The sequence below is a fragment of the Buteo buteo genome, chromosome 6 (assembly GCF_964188355.1).
Source record: "Buteo buteo chromosome 6, bButBut1.hap1.1, whole genome shotgun sequence".
Taxonomy (NCBI): domain Eukaryota; kingdom Metazoa; phylum Chordata; class Aves; order Accipitriformes; family Accipitridae; genus Buteo; species Buteo buteo.
In genome coordinates this window covers 40,246,608-40,261,130 of record NC_134176.1, presented here as the reverse complement: position 1 = coordinate 40,261,130, position 14,523 = coordinate 40,246,608, and the positions used below count along the sequence as shown (strand labels likewise).

Below are 14,523 nucleotides of genomic sequence, written 5' to 3'. Positions count from 1 at the left end.
AATGGCAATTACATTGTGAACTGATCAGTTCAAGCCTAAATCCTCCGTGTCTTCTTCTGATTAAATACTCATTGTCTAAACATCCATCTTATTTTCAGTACTTCTACTTATCAATTTAATCAATTCCCCCATTATCCACCTATCTGGTTTAGCCTGCGTTTTGCCATCATCATTTTTTTCAGGTGATGCAAATTTGCAGAAGTTCTTGTTCACTGTAACTGCAAAGCAAAAAATACATCTTAGCCAGAATGTCTTTATCCTCCTGTGTTTCTCAGCTTTAAAAAGAACATTTAAGTTGCCTGATATCACAGGGGATTGCCTTGAAACTTTGCGTACGTTCCTTCTATGCTGGCCCCAAGGAGCAAGATTGCATTCAGGAAAATACAGTATTTGATGCTGGTTTGAAAAATTCATTGCTTAACCTTGTATAAGTGGTCCACAACATCTCCCCTGAGATGGAAATATTTTGTTAGTGGAGTATTTTGAAGAACGGCCTTTGAATGCCAATTTAAAGAAAATATAAGAAGAGGAATCCTTTTCATTTGCTGTTGGTTTTACTACATGCTTTTGATAAAAATGATTATGAGGAGGATATCTTTTAATTGCGTCTGTGGTAATATTTGCCAAATGACACCTTCTTCCTTTTTCTTTTTTAGCCTTTATAAAATGATATTTTCACTTTCTCAGAAGGTTATGCAGCTTTATCCTTGCTTGTAGCAGTTTTTCTCAAATTATCTGTTTTCCTAAAGGCATTTTCTGTGTACAGTTTATCTGTAAAATTTCCCTGATAAATCTGGGGCCCTTAGGAGGGAAGGATTAAGCTCACTGCATTGCCTACTGTCCTATCATTATTCTAAGGTATTGTCTGGTGGACAAGTTTCTAGCTGTGTTGGAGGGAGCTGCTGCATTTGGGGTTTGGCTAGGGGTGGGATGGGAGATATAATTAGCTATAAATAAATAAATGATAAAAAAAAGTGTATTAACCAGGATTTTGATGATATCAGCCATTCTGTAAATACACCAGACTTTGGTGACAGGGAGTACAGAGAGCAAAACTGAACTTTATAGCACTCTTTCATCTTTGCTTTCTCTGAGACGTGACTCCAGCTTGCTATGCCTTGCAGACTTGTAAATTTTGGAACATTCATTCCCAGAGGAGCATTAGCCTGTTACAACTGATAGATTCAAAGAAAATATCATTTACCCAGCTTGAATAGATATCCTTAAAGTCACTTCAAACTGTGCATCTGCTTTTTCTTACAAGTGAGCAGTGACAACGTGACAGTGGAATATCACAGTAAAACTGAGAGTTCTGTTAGCATTAGTTCTATAAATTCAGAAACAAACCTGTGCATCTTCATATGTATATCTCCCTGGGTCTTTGACATTTTGGCTTGTTTTCTCATAGCTGTGGGAATCCAGGTTGATAGCACTTTGGGCCCCAGGAGCTAGAAACTCTTGCCAGATTTCTTCCACTCTGGTGGTTACATCCTGTAGAGGTTGTTTCTTGAGATCTTGGACAGCCAACCAAAACCTGTACTAGGTAAAAATTAAAAGGGGAGAAAAGAGTAAAAGAGAGAAATCTAGATAAGACTTCGTAGATAAGCCTGGGCAGAGTCCCAAAACACAAATATAGAGCCTAACCCCACATCTAGCTGAATTCACAGAAGACTCTCTATTTAGCATGATTTTAGGGGAAGGTGTGGTATACCTTATACCAAACCCTTACACTGTGGCTAAGACCAGAACAGTAACTTTAAGAAGTGATATGTTCTTATTCAAACCACCCCTGCAGGAGTGTGACATTAGGCATACAAACAGGAAACCTCCAGAGCAGCACAGCTGGAGGACGAGAGCGGGCTCTGCCTCCCACAGCCCCACTGCAATCTGCTGGTCATTCCTGCCTGCAGGATCGGGTGTCCAGAGGCGATGCAAAATGCAGAACAAACTTAATATTCATATCATTTCCAGGGTGAAGTTGTAGCGATGGCACTTAGAGAAATCTTTTTTTTTTTTTTTTTTTTTTTTACTTGTAAACTGACCAGCATTTAGATGGATGCCATGGGAACAGATGCATCTTTTCATAGCCATACTCCAATTTCACAAGGATATTTTCTTGACTGGACCACACTTATGGACTAAAATAAGTTAATAAACATTGAGGAGATCATATCTTTCATGGCTAAGGGCATAATCCACATCTCGATCTGTGAAACCAAAGGCCACAGAGTATTTTTGCAGGAGTGACATGCATTGTTTCTTACCCTAAAAAAAAAAAAAAAAAGGTATTTTGGTGGTGGTGCTGGTTTTACTTATTGTTGACAGAAATATGCTCTTTCAGGTGATTAATTCAGAAGATGCATGGCCCCCAGTAGCCTTTTGTTTTGGTGAACTCTACCTTCTAACAAGAAGATATCCTCCACGGCCTCTGCCCTGGGTACCCAGGTCCTGCAACCTGGCTGAACGGGTACAATAGTGCTCTCCAGGGAGCACTGAGGGCTACAGGGCAAATAGGTACAGAAGGGACCTTTGCAGCCACCTGTAATGACCAGCTCCTTCTTACCCCATGGCAAAGGAGCCCAGGGATGACAAGGAGGGCAGGGCTCACCTTGGCTGTCCCTGCCCTGCACCACTCTCGCACACCCGCCTCGGCTCTGCAGACCGTGCGGTGGGGACAGGGTTTGTCTGGGTCGCTGCTTGTTCAGGGCATCTGCAAGAGCTGCACAACTTAGAAAATCCTGTGTCGCCCTCTTGTCTTTATGGGACACTACTAAATAAACCAGTTGAACTTTAACTGAAAGTCTGATTCCCCACCACGAATTATTCAATGGTGCCAGCCTCCTGCCACTAAGGCAAGTGTTCCCCCGCAGTGGAAGGAGGAATATAGAGTCTCTCCCAAACCAAAATGCTGTTGGCAGTGAGGGCAGGTGGAGGAGCCAGCAGCCCAGTGACTCCTGTGCTCTTTTTGACCCTTGCTTCCTCACCAGCAGCTTACCAGGCAGTACCTAACCACCCCACAAACACTGGGCTTATCGTTATCGAATGAGGCTGCTAACCAATTTAGCCCGGTCCCCTACCTGCAGAGGGAAATGGCCAATTGGGGAAAAGACGACATCCGCACCGTGTGCAAGGTCAGCCTAAACCCTCCTCACCTGTCCTCGTTCCTGCCCTGCCAGGCAGGCATGCGAGGCGAGGATGCTCTCTGCACCCATGCCTCCAACATGAGTGGGCCATGTTTGCAGGTACGTGCGTTTCATCTCTTGCTCTGCCGCTGCTAAGCCAGCCCCATCTTGTGCTCTCTCCCCCCCCAAATAATGGCTTAACCCAACCGTGAAGCCTGTGAGATAGCAGGAGGCTGCGTCACTGTGCTGGGGCCTGGGACCCCACCTGGGCAGGACGTGCTGCCCGACCCTACCAGTAACTCTCCGAGTGATTGCTTGCCCTTTGCAGCACTGCTCCAGCGTTTGCAGGACTGCTGCATGCACGGGGACTAATGCCGCAGCAGCCCTGACTCACGCAAGCCACTTGATCATATTCCTTCATATGGTTTTCCTGGCTCCCTAGCAGGCTGTTAGTAAAACGGACTGGGGTACGCTCCGACACTACACCAGTACCCACGGAGTCCTATACTGGTGGTGCTTACGCAGTTACATTTGGTTTTATAAACCAAAATATAGTATTTGGGGTTGGCGGAGGGGCGTGCGTGGTTGGCCCTTTTCCATCTTCAAGACGTTAAGTGTGCCTGATGTCCTGCCTTGTTATTTGAACCGTAAGTGATAACCCCACTTATCGCATGCACACAGAGAGTAAAGGGTGGCACTCACAGCGCAACAATCTGACGCCATGTGTGGCTTTCTTTACTTTGAAAATATTTTATCATTCAGTTTCAGATGGGATGGGAACATGCGAACACAGAAAAGGCATAAAGGGAAAAGATGCTAATCATTCCAGAGTAGCTGGGACACTTCAGACAAGCACTTGGCTAGAGAGAACATTTTCTCCTGGCTTATCTTCTGCCCCTGGAGCCGGGCTGGGAAAGCACGCTCATGAGAGAACCGGGTGCACTGTGAAGTGACAGCTTGCCAGAACAGGAGCACCATCCATTTTAATAACCATTTGGCTCAATCTGAAAACCAACCAACCAGACCAACCTGACACTAACAAGAACAAGCTCTTTTTACTGCAAGCGATTGTGAATTCATGCCCAAGGCTGGATGTCCTCTTCAAGGCAAAGGGAAGTTTTGTCTTGGTAAAAATTTCAAAGCTATTCACTACGGCTGGTATCTGAAAATCGAGGAACATCAAAGCGGGGTGCCCAGCCCCACAGCCTCGACTCCAAGGCAAATTCTCTGCCACAAGGAATCATCCTGAAGCCAATGCATAAGCAGGGCTTCCTGTGGGATTTCTAGAGCATTTACAAGAAAGCAGCAGGTATTTATGTCCAGGAAAAGAGCAGATACACAATGGCTGTGCTGGAATTTGTGCTCAATTATAAAGTGCATGCAAATGCACTCCCTGAGTCAGTCCCACAATTTCTGAAGCACAAAAGCCCAGTCCCACATTCACAAGGAGTCAGGAGAAGATCCTGCATTGTCTTCTCCCTTTCTCTGGGAGGCAGATGTCCAGCGGACACCTCTTGCACAGGGCAAGGGAGGAGGGAGATGTCCTCGTGTGTCCTCTCCGCAGGTGCCCTGTAAGCAGAGCAGGATTGGCACGGGGGCTGTGCGCGCCGAGGGAACGGCGGCATTGATCGCAGGTTCTTTGCCCTTCATAAAACAGCATGCAAGATCTGGAGAAGGCTGATAATATGGTGTCCTAAACTGTTGTCAAAGGCATAAACCATGCCAGCCTCCTCCAGCTTGTAATTAAGCTGCTGTCACTTGCAGGAGATATCCAGCAATGGCACTTTATCCTACGCAGCCGCCTGAAGGCAGAGAGAGCTCCTGGGCCTCAGCATGCCCGCTCTGCCTCCCCGCAGGGCACCCCGGAGGAGCTCGGTTACTGCGGGCTGCTCTTCGCAGATGCCCCTCGGTGAAGGGGCCGCTGGGGGAGGGCAGGGGGTTGCTTCTGAGGTACCTTGTAAAACAAAAAATAATTTTAAAACCAGATCAAGAGGCAAAATACGGATGACTCCAGAGACCGAGGGATGACTGTCAGCATAAGGACAGCGTTGTATCCCCATCTTGGGGGAGGACACGATAACCCTGCCTCGACAGTGAAGTCGGCGAGCGACTATCAGATCGGGACATGAGCACGCTCCTCTCCTGGCCTCAGTAGCTCCATGTGAGTATTGGGTGCGCCTCCCGCCTCACATCTCTCACCACTCACAGTCTTATTCCTTTGACCAAGAGGAAAAAAATACCATTTTAACGTCACAGCTGGGAGGGGAAATGAGTGAAAGTAATAGGTATAAATCAACGTGCAGTTCGGACAGGGGAAACATTTACACCTTTGTGTTGCTCAACGGCCAGACCCTCGGCACGGCGCGCTTGGCGCGGCTGAGCCCAGCAGAAATCCGTCCTCCGTGGGGCACGCTGGGGATAGATGCCGGCCGGGAGGCTGCGTGCCAAGGGCACAGTCCTTCGCCGAGGCAGCGTTTCCCAAGGAGACCACAGGGTCAGCGTGAACAAGGGCAAGCCTCCCCCTGGCCCTCCTTCCTCCCCTCTCTCCTCTCCCAAGCCGCAAGTCCCTCGTTCCGCCGCCTTCTACTTCTTCTGGGCCGGGAAACGTCTCTCTGGTGAGGCAGCAAACGAGGTGCCAGCGTGCTGAGGAACGGCAGGGACAGACAGACGCCGGCACCTCACCCCCGGCAGTCAGTCGGTCAGTCAGTCGGTCGGTCGGTCGGTCTCTCACAGCCAGGCCCAGTCAGCCCGAAGGCCGCTGTGGCACCGCAGGGTCCCCCCCCCCGCGGCCGCCGGCCCGCCCAGGCGCGGAGCTGCCGTGCCGCCTGCTGGCCAGGCCGGGAGGAGACCTGCCGCCCCCGGCAGACCTCCCCGTCCCCCCCGGGGGGGAACACGGGCACACAGACCCCCCCACATCCCTCCACAGCCCCCCCACGCCGTTAGCCGGCAGGCTGCCCCTGGGACGGGACACCGAGGAACAAGGGGCTAAAGGTACAACATCCCCCCCCCCCCCCCAGCCCTTTCGGTGATGCTGGGAGCGGTTAGAAAATTCCCGCGTCAATTCCTGCTTTTTAGTTAGCAAACAGGGGGCTTGGGGCGGGGGGAGATCTGCTTGATGCATGTGCTCTCCTCAGGGACCAAACTTTTCCTTTCCTGATGAAAACTACAAAAAAAAAAAAAAAAAAATTGGCAGCAAGTTTCAGCCGGGAGGGGTCACATAAGATATAAACACTTTCTGCAGGTAAAATTCTTTTCCGGAGAACTCGATTTTCAACATATGTTCATAATAACGCACAAAACTCCTGCATTCGCGCACTGCAAGCTTCACGGTGCATTCCTATAAAGCATCATGTGTTCTCTATTTAGGTCTATAAACAGGTGTGCAGTCTCCTTTCCCTTCGGGTAAAATTCCTGTGTCCCATATTCCCACTTAGTTGTTTCTCCTTCCAGCTGACACTCTTTGAAGTTGGGGGGGGGGGGGGGGATCAATCCACCAGTTAAGATGAACATCTCAGCTATCTCAAGATGTCTCAGGAGATTTCCAGGTCATAAAAAATGTATAACAACTCTCTGTTGGCCTTTTTTTTTTTTTTTTTTTTTTTTTAATTGAAGCTTGGCATTTTGTCTGCTATATTTTGGGTACTTCAAAAATCAGAGTCAAAACAAATTGTAGATGAAAGATAGCAACAGAGAGGGAAAGAAAAGAGAGCAAGAAAGAAAGTTAAAATAAAAACAGAGAGAAAAATACCCAGCTGAAGTTCCTGCTCTCACATAAATAATAGACAGCCAGTAAATAAGTAAGTTACAGGGCTCAGCCAAGCCCAGGAGACTGGTGGACATGATCCTGCAAGTTTATGAGAACACAGAAACACAGCTGGAAGGAGACCCAGGAGGTCACTGAGTCTAGTCTGCTGCTATCTCTGGCAGTGCCTCACTCGAGACCCCCACCGGGACCAATTTTTCTCAGCTAGGAAGATATGGAAATACCCCACCCCAATCAACCCTGTGATTTCGGACTTGCACCACTAGGTAAAAAAGCAGAATTTGGTCCCCTTGCTATACCACGGAATTACATTCATTTCAAGGCATTCTCCCGTGCACACTTAATGAAGTCTTTTCTAGCACTACAAGGAATTTCCAGGTTTTCCAGTAGTCACTTTCCCAGATCTGCCCCGAGGACAACACAGGGGCCTACAGGACTCTTGCCAGTGGTAATGATGATCCTATTGACATTCCTAAGAGAGAATACATCCCTGCTGCAACAGTTCCCAGATCTCTGGATAGTTACTGGGAGGAGAGTCCTCAAAAAGTACCCGCAAATGTAATTTTTCTAGCAAGGTGCTAGATGCTTTACCCTCATAAAGTTCCTTCTAGCTCCCCAGGGTTTGGGTGGGATGCATCTCACTTAACTGGAGATGTCTACCATGCAGACATTGTCATCTGAATCAGTCTCTCCAGGCTCATACATGGTAGAGAGAGACAGGTGCTTTACAGTGTAATTTAGATGCTTTTATTTTTGTTTCCACTTAAAGCTGAAACAAATCCTTCCCGGGTGATTCACTGACTCATCTTCAGCTTCTCTTCTCTCACTCTAAAGAGAGCCTGGATGATAGAGAAGAAAGCACGTGCTTCCAAGCTGCCAACTTAGGTGAGACAGATCCTGACCTTGCTGTTGGGTGTAACTTAAATTTTGTTTGCATCTTTAAGCATCCAGCAGTTGCTTTCCTTTCTGCCACACACTCCTGATGAGAGTTTAGGAGCTTTCTCTGTCACACCTGAACCCTAGAGAGCCACCTTCTGCTCTCTAGCACCACTGCTAACAATCCATCCTATTCCGGTTTTCTTCATTAATATTTCTGCCTTTACATCCTGTTGTTATTTAAAGGTTCAAGCAGGCTTGCTAATACCGATCCAATATTAGATAATAATGATACCACATAAGCCAATACCATGATAATGATACCATAAGAATGACAGCAACGTTCCCACGTTAACTAATAATGATACCGGTGTCTTGCAAAAAGGATGCAGGATTTAACCTCCCTATCCAAGCCCACTGACTTGCAGCCTCCCTTCGCTACAAGCCATCTCGCGACCAAAGAGAACGCACGTCAGCGGAAGGAGCAGCTCTGACTGATGGAGGAAGGAGCATGCTTGCCTTCTCATAATGAAACTTTCTCCATTTTTTGAGTAGGATGAACGTGGGGGACACCCACTAGTCATAAAACCTGCTGGATTTCATTAGCGCAACCCCAGCTATATTTCAGAAAACCCATTTGAGGAGGATTTCAATATAGTATATTAATTTTGCACTTCATCACTACAATATAATTGCAAATGAGCACCACTGTACCTAAGTGCAGTAAGCATATACAAGTTCAGTACCTGTTCAGCAATAAAATTTCAAGCTCATTTATGTAATTTAGTAACACTCCCTCATTTATCTTACAAGTTAACTTTCAGGTTTTTAAAAATAACAAATATAAAATTGTGTTAATTTTTCACTGTTTTGCCGCTGGCATGCTTTCTGTATTTCTCCTCGGACTGGCAAATCTGATGGTCAGTTCCAATGTCATTTAAAGTCACTTTTCGGGGAATTTCCCTTTCAGATCTCGCAGGCTAGCAGACTGCACTAACATGGCAATTGTTCACATGCTTTACTAATATATTTGATTTTCTAAGTGAAAAAAAACCAACAAAAACCCCACAAACTTGAAGGCTGTGCGATCCAGTCCTTAGCCGGTGTAAACTCTGCAAAAAAAGTGGCTTTTACTGGATACCACTCTATCTAGGGCAGTCAAATTACATTACTGCTGGATCCTTCTGTGTCTCCAGGGGAAGGAGCAGGTGAGGGCCATTGCAGATATCCGTGAAGTGCCTCCGATCTGCTGTACCTTAGTTAAGGAGCAAGGTTTCGGAGCTCACACAAGAGTACAAGAGCACAGACTGGCACCAGTTCAAACCACCGCCTTCAGCACAGGCCGGTGGCTGCAGCCTGCCCTGCTGCCAACCACAAGTCATCCGCCTGCTGCTAACCACCATCTTCCTGCTTCTGCACACATGGGTGAACGGGGCAGTAAATCTGCCTCTTTGTCACATGCAGGCGAGAGTCTGAACCGTAATCTCAGCCACCGAGTAGGAACATCTACCTGTTCACGCTGCTTCTCCAGCTGGCACAAGCTCTCTCCCATCTTCTTGGGACTTTGCAGCACCAAGCAACGAAGGTAGCATTTAAATCCCTGCAATCCTGAATGCTAATCTCAGTATTTGCCCCAGCCCTGTTTCAAGCAAAATCCTGGGAACCCCAGTTTCTCAGAGCTCACTGTAGTATATTTGCTTCTGCTGTTATGGGACCCATTGTGGTTTGGTTGTATCTGCAGGATACAACAATACACTAGCTCTTCCATGGACCTCACCCTCTCCACAGCAGGAGACCTGCTTTCCATAAAATGAGCTTCAGGGTTAGGGTTGGAATTAGAGTTAAGATTCAAGACAAGGATGATAAAACCTGTGGCTATATCCTAATTAACGCTAGGACAAGCAGGGGACTCAGATCCTTGCTATGTAGGCAGGGCTCTGGGTTTAGCTTGGGGTCTATGGGGGATATCTAGCTAGACCTCTCTTTGTCTGTGTGAGAAGATACCTGGTATCAATAAAGGAAAATAGTTAAATACATTAGTTCTGGGGTATGTAGGGGTGACTAATGAATCCTAAGGAGCTGGCTAGGTGTGAGTTTAGTTAGCACTTAGTTTTGCAGCTGGAAGGGCTGAAGAGATATACATACTCTTTGAAGAATTGCTACCCCAGAATGAAGCACGCTGTTGGCACTTCCAATGTCTTTTCATGAATTCTGCAATGGGACTGTGTCTTGGAACAATGTGCTAGGGCCAGAGATTAGGTTTAGAACAGTGTTACAGACAAGGCCAGAGGGGCTGGATCTTTCTAGGAAAGGTTTTGTCTTCATCTAGTGTTTGTTCACCAAAAAATGGCAAGTTATTACTGCTGCCTCTTCCTGCTGTAGTTGAAGTAGCAGAATTGTGCACAACAGATTTATAGACTCTCAGTCTGATGTAGGATCATGTGGGTGTCTACATAACGTTTCATAATAGAAGTTTTGTTTTCTTCACAAGATGAGAAGCCAGGTACTCAGAATCCCCACACAAAGAGAGTGCAATTAAGGCAAGAGTCAAGCTCTTGATTAGTTAGGAGGTGCCAGAATGAAAAGTAGCTCTTGCAAACCTCATTTGGTAAATGCCAGTACTGCGACAGTTTTTAGCCACATGATCACCACGCTGTTTCCCTCACATGACCTGTGCCACAAATACGCATGTAAATTCTATATATTGTTAGGGGGCTTAATAGCGATATGCCATGTCTCATCACTTTATTACAACTTTGCAAGCCTTTGCATATGATACTTGAAAACACTGGCTCTGCTAAATACTGTTCCTGAGATTACTTACATAGTTGTAGCATAGGCATCCGTAGCACAGCTATGAGCCAAATGCTGCTATTCTCAACTTTATTCAGATGGTTGTTTTTAGCAGTTCAAGACAGACCAAGCATTGCATTTCACCTATGCAAGAGAGCAGGATTAGCCCCAATCATTTAGTTCAAGTCAAAAAAGGTTTCACCTGAGGTTTTCTGAACTGAATTCTGATTCCAGGAAACGAAGGAACTGGTCCCGTCCTACTGGGTCCTTCAGCACCTCATCCATGGAGAAACCCCATCTTTTCACACGCTGCTGACTAGGTTCTTTGCTGTTTGGAGAGAGAAGGGAAAAAACAGATGGAATGTGCATTTCTGCCTGCTGTCTGAGCAGCTGCTACTGTTTCTGCTAAGCAGCAAAGGGAGGAAGATTATCAGACGAGGAGATGGTGGGGTTTTTTCCTCAAGATTTTGCGGAAATACCAGTTAGCAAATAACATACAAAAAGAAGCTATAAAGACCAGGGTCATCATTAAAGCAACCATACTATCCAGGTGCTACGCACACAGCAAAATGAGAGACACAGTGAATGATATGATTTTCAGAGTAATTTCTGGTACATTTCACGTAAAGAACAGCATACCATACTTGCATGATTATTCATTACGCACTTCTTATATATCTCCTCAAATGTACCTTGGGATTTCTCATAAGTCAAGGCAGAAATTTACCAGCAGTGTTCCCTGGGCTACTGGTGAGCTCCAGAGCATCTCCTTGTGTCCCACACAGTGCTGGCTGGTCACTTGGAACTGGCTTCAGATTTTCAGTTCCACATTTGCATTAAAAAAGCAGTTTCACTAAGAAGCAGTGCAGACAAGATTTCTAAAAATGATTACTGGTTTGTGGTCTTTTATGTTTCAGTCCCTCTGATTTTTGGATGCCTAAGTCTTGCAAGACTAAAAAGCATCTCCCTCCTCCCCTCCTTGATAATCAGACTCTTATTTTGTGTCTCAGCTGGGACACTGAGATGCAGAGGCACCCAAAATCACTAACAACCTTTCTCCTAAATTATCTAATACAACCCCACTTACATAAGCTGTTGTTTGAATTGCCAGACATGTTGCAGAGATGCCTATGGGGAGAGGCAGTGCCTGGGATCACAACGAGGATCCTACGAGACAGTCCGCATCAGACCGTAATCTGGGCTCACAAAGTGTTTGAAAGCTTCTGGTGTGATGGCGTCACACTATGAGACAACCATTAAAATACAGCTCAGCTGCTCACATTTGTGACAGTAGAGCCATTGTTAACAGTACATATCTATTAAACTACATGTCTTGTCATGTCCACAGTGATTCCTAATCCTGGAGCCTTAGGGGACAGTGGCGATCTGTGCTGAAGACAAATAAGCCAAAGGGGTAAATAAAATGTCCGCTTTGATTTCCTCTTGGTGTAAAGACTAAGCAAAATTGATGGGCATGTCCTCACTTGAAGTGCAGAGCACTCGGGATGGCTCCTCCTGCACTCACCCAGGAGCCAGCAGTGCTGTGGACAAGGGCACGGATGCCAGCCTGGACACGGGGACGTGAAAACCATGTTTGTGCAGAGCTATGCCCGAGCTAAGCTCGGGGAAATTCCTGCTGAATCCAGAGATCTGTAGCTGCTCTCCTTGCTGCTGCACAATGTTCTAGCACGAACGAAGAGGCCAAAGCGCTGCCTAAAACTGAAGACTTTCTGTGGCGTTTCCTGAGTGCTGTGAAGGATGAACCGTAGTGGCACAGGGCTGTCCATACTCAGCAGCTGGCCTTACTATTAGAAGTGAGAGGCTCTTTGTTTTCCTGAGCAAGGGCTCTGCTCTCCTAACTGAGGAAACGGCTTTGCAGGCAACACAAGGGCTACCGCAGCTCTCGGGGATCATTTAATTATTCATGCAAGTTGCAACTAGATGCAGATGCAGTGAGTTCTCTTACAATCAAGAATAAAATGGAAATACAGAGCTGTTTGTTCTTCCATCTCCCAACAATACAACTTTCTCTTTTCCATCAGCAGGAGAATCGCCTTCCTTAACTCTGAAATCATAGCAGAAGCCAAGCATTTATTTTAAATTCCTATAAAGGCCATGACATCAGGTTTATTGTATTCTTCAGGGACACAGACATTTTTCCAGGATTTGCAGCTACCTCAACAGATGCAGAAATAATGGATGCCTGGATTACTTTGTGGGTGGGGGTTCCCCCAGAGAAGTATTTTGCAGGGGCTGTGTCTGGTTCTAGCCCTTCTAGGGAGGATGGAGAAAACAAGAGAAAATGACTAAAAAGGAAATCCAGAAAATTAAAATTATGTGAAGAGGAGCAGAGATTGGGAACGAATCGATTTCTGTAACTACTGAAGATACAGGTTAAAACATCTTTTGCAGCCCACACCACATGATTTTTAAACAGGGAAATAACTTGCCCTTTTCCTGGAACATTGATTCGCTATGAATTGGCTTTCTTAGGCTGGTAATATCTTAAACTTTACATTACTATTCAAGAACAGACAGGATTAGATTTGGCATTCTCTTTTCAAAGATTTGCTAAAGTGAATTCCCAGTTCAGATTTGGTGCTGAACAGCAGCAGCTAAACACTAGGAGAAGCTGCTGAGCACTTGCAGTAGCTGGCCACAGGATGTGAGCGAGCAGTGAAGTTGATCTGTGGCATGGTGATTCCGTTCAGACCTGCTGCAATAGCTGCTAGGCATAGAGGCAGGCAGGACAATTCTAGCCCCACTATGAGGGCTGTGGATAGTCTGTGATGACAAGAGATGTAGACACTGGCCAGACTTCCCTTGCACCAGCATCACAGGGGCAAAAGATTATCTAAATTGCAGTGCTGTGCCTTTTTTTTTTTTTTTTTTTTTTGTGGACAAACTCTCTGAAGTGCAAGGCATTGGAGGTCCTGCAGTCATTCCTCTTCCTTTTCATCTATTAGACACCGTAACAGAGACAAGCCAGTTTATTCACTAACAGGTGAGGCCCAAACTCACTTTGTCGATCTATTATAATTCTGACCTGCCAAAGTCTCACCCATTACGTGTGAGCTACACTCCTCTGGCTCCTGTGCCAAACCCACCTCCATGCAGCGGGAACGGCCACTACCCTATAACCAATCCTATCCTGCCAGCAGCATCTTTCATGAGATCCCAGGACAGGAGCAGGGCTGGAGCACTGCAGCTGGGGGAGGACCAGAGAGCAAGCTCTCAAGGGTCAAAGGAGATGTGCTGGAACAAGTACCTCTTAGCAGTATCCTGTATCTGTGGACTCTTAGGTCTGATTCTATGCGTGTCCTTGACAGGCATGAGAACATCCATTACCTGACTTATAGATTACCACACATCAAGTCATATGGAAGTGGAAGGGCTGAGTAATTCGCAGAAGTGATAAAGCATAAGCTCCTGTTTAAACTTTAGCTATGTACTTGTAAAGTCACAGACATCCAACTTCCTATCCAAACAGGACAGTGGGAAAAGCATACAAACAAAATGGCAAGACAACTCTAACATTACTTAAAACTACCAATTCTTACCTCATTTCAATGTCCCACAACGCTGTGTCATCACTTATCCAGGGATTGGAAGGCTCAGCGGGAGTTATAAAGGGGTCATATTCCACATACTGCTCTGTGTAGGCTATTAAACTGACAGATATAAAAAAAGAAAAAAAAAGAATCAGGGCCTGAATGTTCAGTCACCTGTCAGAGAGGTACCCCTTTTTTTTTTTTTGCCTTTTTTTTTTTGTGTGTGTGTGTGTGCTTCTTTTCTTTTTGTAGTGATTTGTCAGTTTCTCAGCAACCACAGGAGTCCTTTTTCCCAGGGATGGTGCATGCAAGGATTTCTCTGCAAGCACCCACCAGCTTACTGCAGTATTTTCCTCAAGCTCATCTCTGTTGAGACGCCCACAAAATGCCCGATGAGGCAACAACTGGATTGCTATGG

At 46.1% G+C, this 14,523-nt stretch overlaps 1 protein-coding gene across 5 annotated transcripts in view; it reads right to left on the bottom strand.

Annotated features, from left to right (window-relative positions):
* RGS6 (regulator of G protein signaling 6) overlaps nt 1–14,523 on the bottom strand; it is a 285,362-nt gene that overhangs the window by 34,871 nt on the left and 235,968 nt on the right. For all 5 annotated transcript variants that reach the window (XM_075030561.1, XM_075030560.1, XM_075030563.1 and 2 more), the window contains 3 exons: nt 14,115–14,225; nt 10,757–10,882; nt 1,348–1,534 (listed from right to left, as the gene is read on the bottom strand). In XM_075030561.1, the coding sequence (XP_074886662.1) occupies nt 1,348–1,534; nt 10,757–10,882; nt 14,115–14,225 (424 nt within the window). The remainder of the gene's footprint in view (nt 1–1,347; nt 1,535–10,756; nt 10,883–14,114; nt 14,226–14,523) is intronic.